The sequence below is a fragment of the Melanotaenia boesemani genome, chromosome 1 (genome assembly GCF_017639745.1).
Source record: "Melanotaenia boesemani isolate fMelBoe1 chromosome 1, fMelBoe1.pri, whole genome shotgun sequence".
NCBI classification, from domain to species: domain Eukaryota; kingdom Metazoa; phylum Chordata; class Actinopteri; order Atheriniformes; family Melanotaeniidae; genus Melanotaenia; species Melanotaenia boesemani.
In genome coordinates, this window is record NC_055682.1 from 28,022,046 (window position 1) to 28,036,813 (window position 14,768).

Consider the following 14,768-nt stretch of genomic DNA (forward strand, 5'->3'; position numbering starts at 1 on the left):
CAAGGGTTACCGGTTCGATCCTCAGCCAAGTCGAGTTCATGTCGAGGTATCCTTGTCGAGGTATCCTTGGGCAAGACACTGAACCCCTAATTGCTTCTGATGGGTCGTGGTTGAGCGCCTTGCATGGCAGCTTCCGCCATCAGTGTGTGAATGGGCGAATGTGATGTATGATGTAAAGCGCTTCGTTCCAGGTACACTAAAGCACAATATAAATATGGACCATTTACCATTTTACCATTGTAACTCATTTGATAACTAAAAACTTTTACCCATGCAGATAAAATTTAGGTTTTATAATAAAATGTGCAAAAAAACTTGCCTTTCATCACAGTCCCTTAGTTAACAAAAAATTCCCCAGTGTAGCTTCAAATGAGTGTAAACTAACCAGGATTCAGCAGCTGATAGAAATGATTGTCTAAAACTATAATCAGTTTACCACTGAGAGGATTTTAGCCACATCGGCAGTTTTGCATCATCCATCTTCCCCTTGGGTCACAATAAAATATCAAAATAAGAACACGATGCATAGCAGCACAATTTTTCTGCACACGTGCGAAGTTGTCTGAGGATGAAGATTACTGTTCTGGATGAACCTGTAACCCTGTCACATCTTTAGTTTCTACTCTGCTATTTCCACTGCTAATTAGTAAGGTATTTTCTCATACTAAAGTAAGATTTGTTGTCATGGTAAAAATAAGCAAGAAAACAAGCTAAACTTAACTTAGACTTGAAGAAAAACTGAACGTAATGACAAGAGTGAGGTGTTTATTCTCCCCTTTGCTGTGAATCGCAGTATAGGTGTAGAAATGCTTCATCCACTTTCGTGCGTCTCAGCATTGGTGTTGAATATCTTAACGCCATTCTCATCCCAGGAATAGTTGTTATTACCACTTTTAAAGCACCACAGGTGATTGCCCAATAATAGAACTCCAATCAGAGTAAAAAGCACATTATGAAACAAAGGTTATATTTAGTCCAGAAAATGGCTGAGAGTTTGCCAAGGACTAAATTAGTGTGAACTTAAACTACAGCAAGAGCTGCAAAGCATGCTTGTATATGCACATAATTATGATGCCAAAAACAGAAATTTATCCACAATGGTACTGAATTCCAGAATCCAGAATTCCTGAATCTCCAGGGGATCTTGAAGAAATCCAGGACTATTTCATACAAAGATTATAACAACTTACTTTACTTGTTTTTGTTTCATTGTATATACAATACCTCACAGCTTGCCTTGAAGCATTTTCATCTTAAGAATATCTTGAACTAAAATAAAATCAGTGAAATTAATAGATTCTGTGTTTGATATTGGTGCAAAGTGCAAATCTTTGAATTAATATACTGTTTAGTTGTTGGCAATGCACTACCATATAGGAATTATTAAATGTGAGAGGAATTATCTTCTAACACTGAGCATTAAAACAACATTAAAAAATATCTTGGAAACACCTCTTTCCACTGCAGTAGAGTACTTTATCTGATGAAACCATCAGCTACTGTGAGTGTGACAGTTCCACTGTTTGGTGGCTTACTTGACATGGTGGTATTGATCACTTTGCCTGATTTAATCTCCCTCCTCAGTTTGCATGTCCAGTCTCACTCAGACTCACCAATAGAGGAAAACACAACAGCTATATCAATTTATTAAATGCACACTGGTATCAGACATATTTTAATTTAAGGGAAAAAGGATTTGACAGATATAGTGTCAATGCTGGAGACAGACTCAGATATGGACAAGGATATCCATATTTGAGTCCTGAAAGTCTCACATGCATGCTGATTAAAACAACACAGGGATAAATCAGTATGATACTGATAAAAATTTGTGAAGCCAAAGTCAATTTGAAAACACAGTTTGACAGTTTGACCTTGTCAGCTGAATGTGCTTGTCTACCAGTGACTCAGACCAGGTGGTTCTGTCAGACTGTCATGGCAGACTGGGTCAGCTAAACAACATTTGCTGCTGTTTTGTTGCTTTAATAAGACTCATTAATATACTGCATGTGTCACCTGCAGCGTCTGACTATGTCTCCTCTGGGCTGGGCTGGTTTTGGTGTGACATGAATTAAGAACATACACATTCAACCTATTTGTCTCCATACTGTCTGCAAACTCACAGTCAGTATTTTATTTTTTGTGTAGATATACTGTACACTGCCTGGTGAAAAAAAAAGTTACCACCCAAAAAAAAAAAAAAAAGAGAAAAAGACAGTCACACTCCAATATTTCTATGGACTGCCTTTAGCTTTGAATATGGCAGCATTCGCTGTGGAATTGTTTCGATAAAGTTCTGCAATATCCAAAAGTTTCTTTCCATTCAGTGTTGCATTAATTTTTCACCAAGATCTTGTACTGATGATGTGAGAGTCCTAATGCTGAACTCCAGATCATAGTACCGCCCCCACAGGATTGTACAGTAGGTACTAAGCATGATGGCTGCATAACTTCATCTGCTTCTGTTCTTGCCCTGATGCTCCCATCACTCTGGAACATGGTAAATCTGGACTCATCAGAACACATGACCTTCTTCCATTGCTCCAGAGTCCCATCTTCATTCGCCCTAGCAAACTGAAGCCCTTTTCTCTGGTTAGCCTCACTGATTAGTGATTTTCTTATGGCTACACAGCTGTTCAGTCCTATTCCCTTGAGTTGACTTCACATTGTGTATGTGGAAATGCTCTAACTTTCACTATTAAACATATCCCTGAGTTCAACTGCTGTTTTTCTTCGATTTGATTTCACCAAACATTTATGCGATCGGCAATCACAGTCATTCAGTATTTTTTTTCAATCACATTTCTTCCTCCTAGTTTCCTACTATCCTTTTAGTTTTTAATAATGTGTTAGACAATTCTTAAGCCAATTTTCAGTAGTTTCTGCAGTCTCCTTAGATGTTTCTTTGCATGAGGCATGCCAGTGATTTGACTCTTCTTAAACAGACTAACATCTTTTCTACGACGTCGGGATGTGTCTCTCCACATGGTTGTTTAAGAAATGAGAAGCTACTAATGCATCAGTTGGGGTTAAATAACTTGTTGCCAGCTGAAACATGATCATCCATGCAGTAATTATCCAATACAAGGCTCCTACCTATTTGCTTAGTTAAATCCAGATGGTAACTTATTTATTTTTTTGGGCCAGGCAGTATATCTTTGTTGCTGGTTGATGTATTGACTTGTGCGGTGCAGTTAGCCTGTAAAAGAAAGGTGTATGCTGTTGATGCATGGCAGATTGTAACTCAGTTTATTGCATTGTTATTAATTTTAATATCCTTAGTTGATAGATTTGACGTTAGGTGGGCTGCACTGAGTACAAGAGAGGGATTATTACTTGTCACTGTTCTTAATGTGGCAGCTTTTTTAGGAGGGAAATGTATTATTTTTCTAACACTTTATGCCTTTTTTGTTGTGAAATTTGAAGACCTAAAGTAACACTACATAACTTTAAAACTCTGACTCGTTTTGATGGCACCCTTACATTAACTATGTACATTCTTGGAACCGTTGTTACCCTACAGTGTCATGAGGTTGAGAGACTGCACTTCACATATTTTTTATTTCCGTCCTGGGACATCACTTCATGACAGTATTTTGCTTTATGGCACCACATCACATACTAGCAACTAGGGCTGGGCGATATGAACCGAATCTTATATCTCGCCATTTTTTACCTGAATCACGATATACGATATATATCTCGATATATTTTTTTTGTCAAGCAACCAAAATGACAGTTCTAATTTACAGCCTTTAGTGCCAAATATACTTTTATTAAGGATCAGCAGCACATGTGCATTAAAACAACTGACTGAAAACTGACAACTGAAACTACAGTACCTTTATATTAAATGAAATGGTCCTAAAATAAAATAGAATAAAAATACTTTTCAGTGACTATAACAAAAATACAGCTGTGCAAAATGCAAAAGAAAAGATGCTTTTAACTCAAAATAAGCAATCTCGAATTAAACGATATTGCTACCTTCTATATTGTGTCTGATAAAGTCTTGATATATTTAAAAATCTCAATATATTGCCCAGCCCTACTAGCAACTCGATAATAACTTGATGACCACATCCTGGCTGATTCATCAAAGAACTGCAAGATGGTATTATTGAAGGAAGCGAGGAAAAGAAAGAGCAAAATTGACAGCAAAAATCAAGACTAGGACCAACACTGGACTGACTTTTACTGGCTGGAGAGAACTCAGAAAAGAAACCGGATCCAAGATGGGTGCCGAATTGGCCAACATTAGGGGTTGTTCGATAGTGGGGCTTTAACATGACTTGATTAGTTTTATTAATATTTTCCTTTTTGAATTAAACCTTATTCAGAATGTGTCCTAATCTGCATTAACCCCTTACAATGCAGATGTACCCGTCCTGGTACATGACTACTAATCAACAACATTGCAGCCATGTGTGCAAGCCCCTCCGTCATGAATGCCCACAATATACACATCAAATGAAAGCTCAAAGTCTCGTCTTTCTGCTGATATAAACCATTTTGACACGCAACAACCACAGCGCTAACACTAAAGCCTTTTTTACAGAAAAGCAGAAAGTTTAAATGTTGACTTTCCTTACCTTTGAGGGCTCTCTATGTCAAACATCAATATTTCCCATCAAGATTGGTCTTATTCTGTCCGTACAGGTTAGGTGAGGACAAAAAAAATATTTTTTTCTATGTGTTCTAAAGTGTATAACTTTTTATCAGTAATACTTACAGTGATTCTGATTGCTGTGGGTGAAACTAGAGAGTGTTACCTTTGCAAAGAGCCCAAGCCTGTACTTACAATCCAGAGGGTACAATAGCAGCAGTAACTCTAATTTGGAGAGGTCATTTTACAGGCGTTTTTGCCAAAATGACCCCGCTTAATAAAGGGTTAAGGACACTCTTCATACAGGCACAGATGAACATATAGAAATATGGGGGTATTTCTCTATCTATAATCAATCATTATTGTTTGATTTGAGAGTGAGGTTTCTTGTTTTCACGCTCAAATATGTTGCTCTCTTTGAAGAAGGTGAGGACGATTTCCTTGGTCAGCATTTATCTAGTACTCTATTGACTGGAGGACATTTGACAAATAGCTCATTCAGCAACCCAAGAGAGAGGAAAAAATTTCCAAGAGCAGAGGTTTTAAGAGAGCAGAGAATGTGTCTGACTGTGAGGGAAAGAGACCAAGCTTGATTACAGGAGATTTGAACCTGCAACACTAAACTTGTTGAGGAGCAGAGTTTTAAAAGAAATAACAATATATTTGAGAGCAAAAATGGACTTTTTGGGTGTGAGAGCAGAGTTTTGAAAGAGAGCAATATGATATTTAAGTGTGAAAACAAGAAATCTTGCTCTCAAATCAAACAATTACACTCTTGATTAAAGATAGGGAGATACCCCCATACAGAAAGAGTAGTTGCCCAAGACACACAAGTGCTGGTTAGCACTGGTTAAAGCATCCCAACACATGTACACTTAATTTATTTCAACAGAGAAATATTTAATTTTCAGTAACCAATGTTCAAATTTATCATTGATTTAGTTAATTTGACTGTATTTAACCTTATAATACTATGAAGTACCTACATATTGACACTGTAGTGTTTCGTCTGCACATTAATTATATTTCTTTATCTTTGAAAAAAGCCGCTTGTCTTCGTTGTAGAGTAAAAGGTGGGATCAAGGGCTGAAGACTGTGAAACTCTAGAGCCAGCTCATCAGGCTATGCAATTAGCTGCTGAACCAGTTTTATTTTCACCTTTTGTATTATTTGATTTGGCTGAACCAGTTTACAATACAATCAATATAATCTTTTTTTTTTTTTTTTTTTTTTTTTTTTTCTTTGCTGCCTGTTATCAAAACAACTGGAAGCTTAGTTTCTGGATATGTGGAGCCGATATCCAGAGTCCATTAAAACTAGTAAACTAGCCAGTTTATGACAGGGAGTTGTGATAATAAGAAATACAGCCTGTTGGATACAGTGTAATGCCAAATGTGCCAGATGCCTGTTTTCTTTCACTGGCATTTCATAACAAAGATTTTGAAGGGATTTTATTTAAAGCAAGCATCTTGAAACCGTCAGTGGTTTTGCACTTTAAAACTCTCCCTTGGCTTCACATCTGGCACTTACTATGACTATGACAGAAACAGGTGCTCTTTCAACACGAAATTTAAATTAAGTTAAAAGGTCAGTGAAGTTGGAACAACTTGGCAGATCCATGTGGGGCCTTGTGCACATCATCTGATTACCACTTTCATGACACACTCTCACAATACATGCAAACTTACTAATACAGATATTTACTGAATGTGCTGGACTTTTTATAGGCCACAAGCAGTATTGTTGATGGTCCTACAAACAAACAAACAAACAAAGAAAGAAAGAAAGAAAGAAAGAAAGAAAGAAAGAAAGAAAGAAAGAAAGAAAGAAAGAAAGAAAGAAAGAAAGAAACAAACAAACAAACAAGTAAATAAATAAACAAATAAATAAATTTAAAAAATAGATAAATAAATACACTACAGTATTTACACCTTAAGTCTATAATTTATTGGTTTACTATTTATGACCTTAGTCTATATTATATTCTCACTGTGGTCCTGTCCAGGGTTTATAGAAGTAAAGTAGTAAAAGTACTGCTTCCACTGGTGTTTACTGTGATTAACTTCACTATGATACAGTTTCTGGAGCCATCTTAGCTGGAGGAGACAGCACCCTTTATAAAGTTTTTAATTACAGTATTTCACTTTAATCCCCTCTTTTTACTACTCCCACTCAGAGTTTTATTGTTCTGGTAAAATTTTTCTTAAATTTTTTCTTCCTTGCAGCTTGAATGAAGCTTGAAATCATCTGATAAAAGATGCACTTTCAAAAATGATCTAATTATGGTGCAAGTTGGCTATACTTTAACCTCTGGAGATTGAGCTGTTTGAAACAGTTTTGTTGATTAAAAGGAATTGTATTACCAAAGCACATTTTCTTTAGTGTTTTTAAAAATATGCATATTTCATAACTACCTACAGTCATAATCATACAACCTGACTTAACAGGAACCCATTTGTAATAACCTGGTTTTATAAAGAAAACTATGCTAACAACATGGATGAAACAAGTCTGAATAAATTCTGGTTTTTGTAAAGCATGACTTGGCCCAAATATACGGTGTTATGGTAAATACAGAAGGATGATTATTGCAAATCCACAGTCTTTGAAGTCTTGGAAGATGTTTTGTCCAGGCGGTAAAAATTTAAAATAGACCAGGAATGTATTTAACATATCATTAGGTAATTTGCTTGCCATGTCAGATTATAACATGCATTTATACAAAACAAGTATTTTGCATAGAAACCTTCTTATTATGATGTCCAGTTTGGATACCTGAATGATTTTCAAACATCACAGATTGATGTGTTTATTTGTACCACATGGCTTATTAGCATGAGTAAGATGGAGCACAAGGGTCAGTGAACACGTCATTACGTTGTGTATGCACATTAAATAGCTGTTTCTGCTATCTCTGATCATTTTCTGACAAAATTTCAGCTTGATTTTGTACCAAACCGGTAGTGTGATTTTAATTCAGATATTTTATTGAGATAACCTAAGCAAATTAAATGAATGAACAAATAAATAAATAAATAAATAAATAAATAAATAAATACATAGAATCACTATTTTTTGCTGAATCTTATCTGCAAGGCGCCATGTTCTGGCATATAGGCCTGTACATGTAATGGCACGATACCTGGCATCCTTAGAGTCTCGCCAAGATGCTGGTAGAGCAGATTCTACACCATCTGGAGTTTGTATACTTGTGCCATCCCAACCAAAGCCAAGAAGATGATTGCTATCAGCATGGTCACGCCTTTATTAGATTATCCATGCATTGTTTGCAGAGTCGTGGCTTTACCCGTGCCAAGCTTGAACGAATACTTCTCTCGGGGGAAACCAGTGGGAGGGTGGAGTGATGAACTCTTCAGCAGCTGAAGACATATCCCTTATTGCTTCAAAAATATTGTGAAAGGAGATGATAAAAACATTTTTATTTGACTTTTCTTTCAGCTTCTTTTTACGAATATGTGTGGAAAAACTAATGCACTTATACTCTAAGTGATATCCTTGATCCAGCTGTTTATCGCAGTTTTGCATGTTATGTGATTTTTGTCTTTACTTAGATAACCAGAGAGGCCCACATCTGTATTAAAAAAAATGACACATGTGTGGCCTCTTCCACCTACTGAGCAGAGACAAATATGCGACAAATGAGGAGGTGACTCGTAAAAATGTCACCCACACGGGACGGTTTTGTTACAGCATCAAATCAACAGCAGTTAATGCTCCAGGTTCAGTATTTGTTTATGCTGGGAGTTTGAAATGGAGCTTCTAGTTCATTTTTATATTACGGTATGGCTATAATGGAACATGTGCATCAAAAGTGGGTAAAACAGAGCTTTCATTATCGATTGATTGTTTCTTTTTTCCAGTATTCTCTGTATTATTTCCCTTAAATGCCAGTCTTAAAAATGGATTTAAAGTATATGAAACATCTACACCCAACATTTTTTTTTTATAAAAGGACAACCTTAAATCAAGTATGGAGTTGTAATAAATAAAACCCTCACATTATTCTTAGTGTAGTCAACTCCTGAAGCTGCAGTGAAAACAGAGCCATTTTGCCACCATTGCAGCTCATATTAGCACCATGCCAAGGAATGAAGACATGATCAGAGGAGGGACATGCTCTGCCAACGTTTGAGCCTTGCGTGCCAGTACATGGGGAGAAGGGAAAGGTAATGAGCAGAGCCAACTTTCCATTCCAGATGGAGAGCTTGTGAGAGGCATTGTTTCTCTCAACTCCAACTGTCAGCCCTTATAGTTGATCTGTATGTCTGCCTCATGTTTTTAAAACATGAGCATTTAACTACCCTGCCAGACACTTTAATACCATAAATGCTGGATTCCTACTGCAACTGTCAAATGAAAAAGAAAGTTAAAACTTCACCTACTATTTTCTCTTTACTTTTTTTTTCCATTTTTCATTAAATGTAGAATTATGAGCATCTAAAACTGTCTGAATGATATTTTATTGACAACAAGTATTGAACAACACATTCTTTCTGAGATTTTTTCATTTTATTTTTTAAATATTTCACATTATGTCTTCTTTCCCAGGTAACTGTGTCCCCCAAACATGAGACCCTTCCTTTTTTTTGTAGCATCTTCTACAGTGACTCCCTTTATTGCCTCATAAAAAGGAGTTCATTGGAATTCTACCCACACTGGTGATGGTCACATCACCAGTTCACAGAGCCCCACTGTCTCTCCCTCTGTCAATGCTTTCTCTGACCACCCAATTCTCTGACTGTTGCCCCAAATTTTTCTTGGTTTTAAGTCGACATCTCCCTTTATAAGTGTAAATTAACACCCTCTGTTGGACATTTCAGGAAGTTCAAATGTACATACAGTATTTACACTGAAATACCACCCTGTCACTGTGGGAAGATACTGATCAGTGCAAGTTCTGTTTACCTAAACAACAAAAAAAATCTAAACCATATTTTATTGATGGCACTAAAATTCTAAGTAAGTACTTATTGTTTTATCTTAACTGTAGAATCAAATCTAAAAACACTCTTTCTTTGCTCTCTTTTTAGGTCCAACTGGCTGAAGCCATGCTGCGGCCGTCGAGTGGCCCTGTGGCAGGTCTGTCTGCTTAGTGCCGGCTTCAACTGCATCCTAGTGGCCTGTGTTATCCTGGTTGTTCTTTTCCTGTCTTTGGAGCTGCTCATTGACACCAAACTACTACAATGTAAATAGCCTGTGCTTGTTTCTCCTATTTCAACCTCTATTTTTCTATAAAGAAAGATTTGCTGAGCATGCATGTTCTTCATCTATATGCTGTGACATTCATGAAACACCTGGGAAGCACACAGTGCAACTCATAGTAGCAGCTCCACTGGAACAGCTGGGAGTTAAACTCTTTAGTGTCCTTGAGCATTATACTCAATCTTTATTAACTTTACTGGCACCTTTCATACACTGTGTCCTACCTGCCAAATGAATTATATAAAGGGAATTTATTTCAGAGGTACAAAAATATGTGCTTCCTTCTTCATGATTATGTCTTCATGTCTTTCACTGCACATCTACAGTTTCTTGACAATTTGCACAGCTCAGCATCATAAATGTTTAAAATATATATCTTGTATAAGGTCAACTAATAGTGATTTAGCACATAACACTTTAAAATATCTATTTAAGACTGACTTCACTTCAACTTGTTAGAACAGTAAAAGACTGCTTACAGATTATTACATTAAATGTTTATCAGCTACCAATCTTTAAAATCTTTAAAAAGACAAATAAGAAAAAAATGGGGAAATTTAGACATTGTATCTTTAATGTAAATCAACTGTTCAACATAGCTTTTACAGTTGCAATATTATCACCACTAGTCTATGTGCAACAGCATGCAGCAGAGAACAACCCACAGAAACACAATGCACACTTGTGCTGCTTTAAAATACATAACTGAGAGGGGTTACTTTGGTGTGAGTATATGTTTCTTGAGAATATCATCCTTAGTTTGACTTTCCACATATCAAAGAAATATCAGAGAATGCAACCAGTAATCAGTCACACATCATTTGACAAATTATTTAACTCATAACGTGTCTTTGGTACAGAAAAATCAGCATACTGTCAAGTTGAAAACCTAGTTTATCTTTTTTATGGAGAATTCAGGATGTAGGACCTGCCAATGTGACAAGTTATCTATTTATCTACTTTCCACATATTTGTATCTGTATACTTAGGTAAACTATTTGAATACATATTCCAATTGATGAACATATGTAAGTAAGCTTGCCAGTCACAGAGGAAATGGTGGAGCTGGATGGTAAATGGTTCTGATGGAGAGTGATGGAGTGAGGTGATAATGAACAAAGTGTCTTGTTAATGGCAGCAGGCACACATCTTCATTGATTACTGGCCAGTATCCAGCGCTGATCATACCCGAGTCTCAGAAGGGTTGCTGCAAGACTCTAGCAATTAAATCTATTGTAATCTTGTTCTTATTCTACTGCTAGTCCTCCATGACACATATAGGGATGGATAATAATGTGGGATGTGGTGTTGTAGGTTAATGGATGGACTCTAAGAAAATGGACATAGATACAGATGGTAAGGGACAAAATTTAAAGGTAAATTTCAGAAAAATTGACCAACTTTTATGTTTTTGTTCAGTATAAAATCACTCCAAACGTTACCTGGAATTCAACAGACAGTTGAACAGTTTTGCTCCGTTGTGTACTTTCTCAGAACTATCTTAACATTTGTCTTGTTGCTTCTCCCTGACAGTTTCCAATGCGTTCCAGTTTGCCAGCATTATCCACTGGATCAGCCTTATCATCCTATCACTATTCTTTTCAGAGGTAAGTCATGAACATTTTATCCACAAAATGTGTTTTTTTTTTCTAAATAAAGAAAAAACTCTCTCCTTGTAGTTTTGAATGTGCTATTTTCCTGCCTCTCTGCTTTTTGTTCCTTTAGTGATGTTGTGTGATCACAGGAACATTTCAAAGGCACAATAGATGCGAAATATCATATTTCTTTTTCACAAATTGTAGATTGAAAATGCCCTTTCTCTGGCTAGGCAAGCCAGTTACTGGCTTAAGGAACCTCAAGTAGATGGCCATTGCCATTTCTTTGCCATTATTGTCTGGTCAAAAATTAAGCCTTAGCTTCATAATTACTACTTCGATGCTACTTGGGTAGTGAAATGTCAACAATTTAAAGACTAATTGATACATTTTAATCCATTATTTGATCAAATAATGTATTGTTTGTACTGGAGAATTTTGTACAACAAAACAGAAAGGGTCAAATTTGACCCACAGGCCTCTCTAATGCAAAGCAATTACCCAGTGCGCCTCAGCCCCAATGTCCTTCACTAAACATTAATTAGCAAAAAAGCCAGCAGGAACAGTTATTAAAGCTGAGCTTAATAAGGAGTAGAGATGGGGTTACAGCGATGTGATCCGTCCATGTACCTCACCTACTGACATCACAGAAGGAGAATCACCTGGGAGGGCTGTTGGAAATGACATATCACCAGCTGGCCCATCTGTACCAATCAAAGAGCAGAATTGTTACATGTGGGTGGAGCACCTGTTTTTTCTGCATGACACAACCCCATGGTCCAACATGTGCTCCATATGATGGGTTAACAGGTCCACTCTTACATGATAGCTTATCCTATTTTAAGTCTTTGCTCAACAAAAGGTCCCAAAAACAACAATATTTACATCTTTATGAAAGATTTGAATATAGAAATGAATTAGCTAAAAAATATAGTTAAATATGGTTAGCCATTTTATTTTTGGCTTCTTTTGAGTCTAGCTTTAGATATAACATTCTTGCTTTTTTTATTCCACAGTACTTGAAAAATGAAAGAGATTTTAAGAAAGCAGGCGCAAGCCTTCTTTCACTAGAATCTTGCATGTGATGACAATTCAAAAGACTGAGAATATCAAAATGGCTTTTGATATGTGTCAGCATGCTCCCTCATTTATCTATTTTAACATTTTCCTTTATCTCTCTGTCTCACTTAGACTGTCTTTAGAATTGTAGTGCTTGGGATCTGGGACTACATAGAAAACAAAGTTGAGGTTAGTATTGGTATACTGGCTAATATTAATGCTCAGTTTTCAATCTCTATCAGTTATTTTGAATTATTACTTATTTGCTTCCCTATTTCAGTGAGATATCTATGCATATTCAATATCCTGGGAAACGTTCTTGCTTTGACTTAAAGTGAAAATTCTTAAGCTTTAACTTATACATATGTAAGGGTCAGGGTACATAAAGTTTGTGGGGGGGGGGATCAGCAAGCTGTGCCCAAACATAACAAAAGTCACCTAGCAGGCCATTTGTAATGAAAAATGATATATAATTAGTTAGCTGTTGTCCTTAAAGGTGGTTGTAGCCATATTTAGTTTTCTTTGGAAATATTTACACTAACTGATTCTCCATTTATGCTAAGCTCACTTAATCATTTGTGGGTTGTCGTGTAACTGTAAACATTAGAGTTGAAGCAGTCTGTTCAAAGTGTCAGAATATTCCTTATAACTAACCCAGAATTACTTTTATACAGTGTTAGACCTCACACAAAGGCCTTACAACTGACATCCATATGGTTAGTCATGGTGGTGTGGGTGGTTATGTTTGAAGGGAATTCTGATTCACAACAAAAGTTGCATGTGCTACAAATATGTGTTCTTGTGTTTATGATAATCTCAGGTATTTGATGGTGCTGTCATTGTGCTGTCTCTGGCCCCAATGGTGGCCTCGACTGTGGCCAACGGGCCCAGCAGCCCCTGGGATGCCATCAGCCTCATCATTACCCTACGCATTTGGAGGGTCAAGAGGATCATTGATGGTGAGGGATAAAAAAAAAACAAACAAAAATAAAAACTTTTGTCCATCAAAAAGTCCACATGTGAGACTGACTAAGCAGGCCAATATTTTTTTTAACACAAAGGGGTCATGCAGAGGCAATAAAACAGCTTTCATCTACTCTTTCAATGGTTATACAAATTATTTGCTATTGCTTGCAATACAGCTATTGATCATCCCTGAGAGTAAATTGCTGCCACTCTGCTGATCTAACTCATATCGATTTTAAGAGTATGGTTAAGTAGATTCAAAGAAACCATGATGAATATAATGGTTGTCCTCCCCTATGCTAATGCAGGATGGTTCAATATCTGTTCAGAGGTCACCCTCAAAATGGGTCTCTGACTGCATACAGGATCAGCTGCCACAATGCACACAGGAGTTCAATCTGCACTCTGTTTCTGTTCATGCTCGCTTAGAACATGGCAATGGTGTTCCCACTACACCCTATATATATATATATATATATATATATATATATGTATATAATAGATATATAATAGTGTTTACCATCCCCTCATGTCTGTTGTTTGAACTGATCTAATTGATTAAACTACTGAATATCACAGTAACAACTAATTTCAATAATTAGTGCTAACATTCACATTGGTAAAACATGCAGAAGAACTTCCTGTTTGCTTCTTAAAATGCAGGTGCAGCATTGATTTCCAGGGAATGAAATCTTAATTTCCCTGCTGCTCACCTCAACCTGTTGGGTTTGATATTTGTGAGTGATTGAGTTTTCTTGTTTGAAAGGCAGCAGCACACCCTCTCCCAAAACACTCAAACCGATAAATGTACAGCTGTGGGACAGTCTCAGTTATTGTAAGAGAGGGACTGAGGGACTTGCAGAATAAGCTTGAAATATTAAGTGGCAACATTTGCGTCAGTCTGGCGGGAATGGGAATACAGAGGAGTAAATTAATAATGAAAAGAAAACTGGAATTTATTAGCAGTGCAGTGTAAGATGGGAAATGTCAGCCTTTCAAGTATAGGTAGCTCAAAACAAACCCAAACAAACAAAGGGAGCCTCCTAAAAAGACCTATAAAAGATAAATAAAAAGCAACCATAGCACTAATTAACATTTTGCAACACCAACATGCTTATGCTTGTCAAATTGTTAGCTCTTGTTTGCAAAACTGAGTGAGGCATTGCTTAAAACTTGCAATATAGGGATCATGCTTGCAAAATATTACTTGTAAAAAATGCATCACCTGTAGCAGGACATGATATTGTGCTCATGAATAAACATGTAGTCCTCTTACAGAGAATCATTAACCAGCAATGTTTGCTATGAAAATAAATGCT

General features: G+C 36.6%; 1 protein-coding gene across 3 annotated transcripts in view; it reads left to right on the plus strand.

The window, feature by feature from the left end:
- Nucleotides 1-14,768, plus strand: part of LOC121645906 (transmembrane protein 266-like) — a 45,099-nt gene that overhangs the window by 22,555 nt on the left and 7,776 nt on the right. For 2 of the 3 annotated variants that reach the window (XM_041994685.1, XM_041994703.1), the window contains exons 4-7: nucleotides 9,658-9,812; nucleotides 11,363-11,436; nucleotides 12,616-12,672; nucleotides 13,304-13,442. In XM_041994685.1, coding sequence (XP_041850619.1) covers nucleotides 9,658-9,812; nucleotides 11,363-11,436; nucleotides 12,616-12,672; nucleotides 13,304-13,442 — 425 coding nt within the window. The remainder of the gene's footprint in view (nucleotides 1-9,657; nucleotides 9,813-11,362; nucleotides 11,437-12,615; nucleotides 12,673-13,303; nucleotides 13,443-14,768) is intronic. The other variant, XM_041994694.1, reaches the window with a different exon arrangement.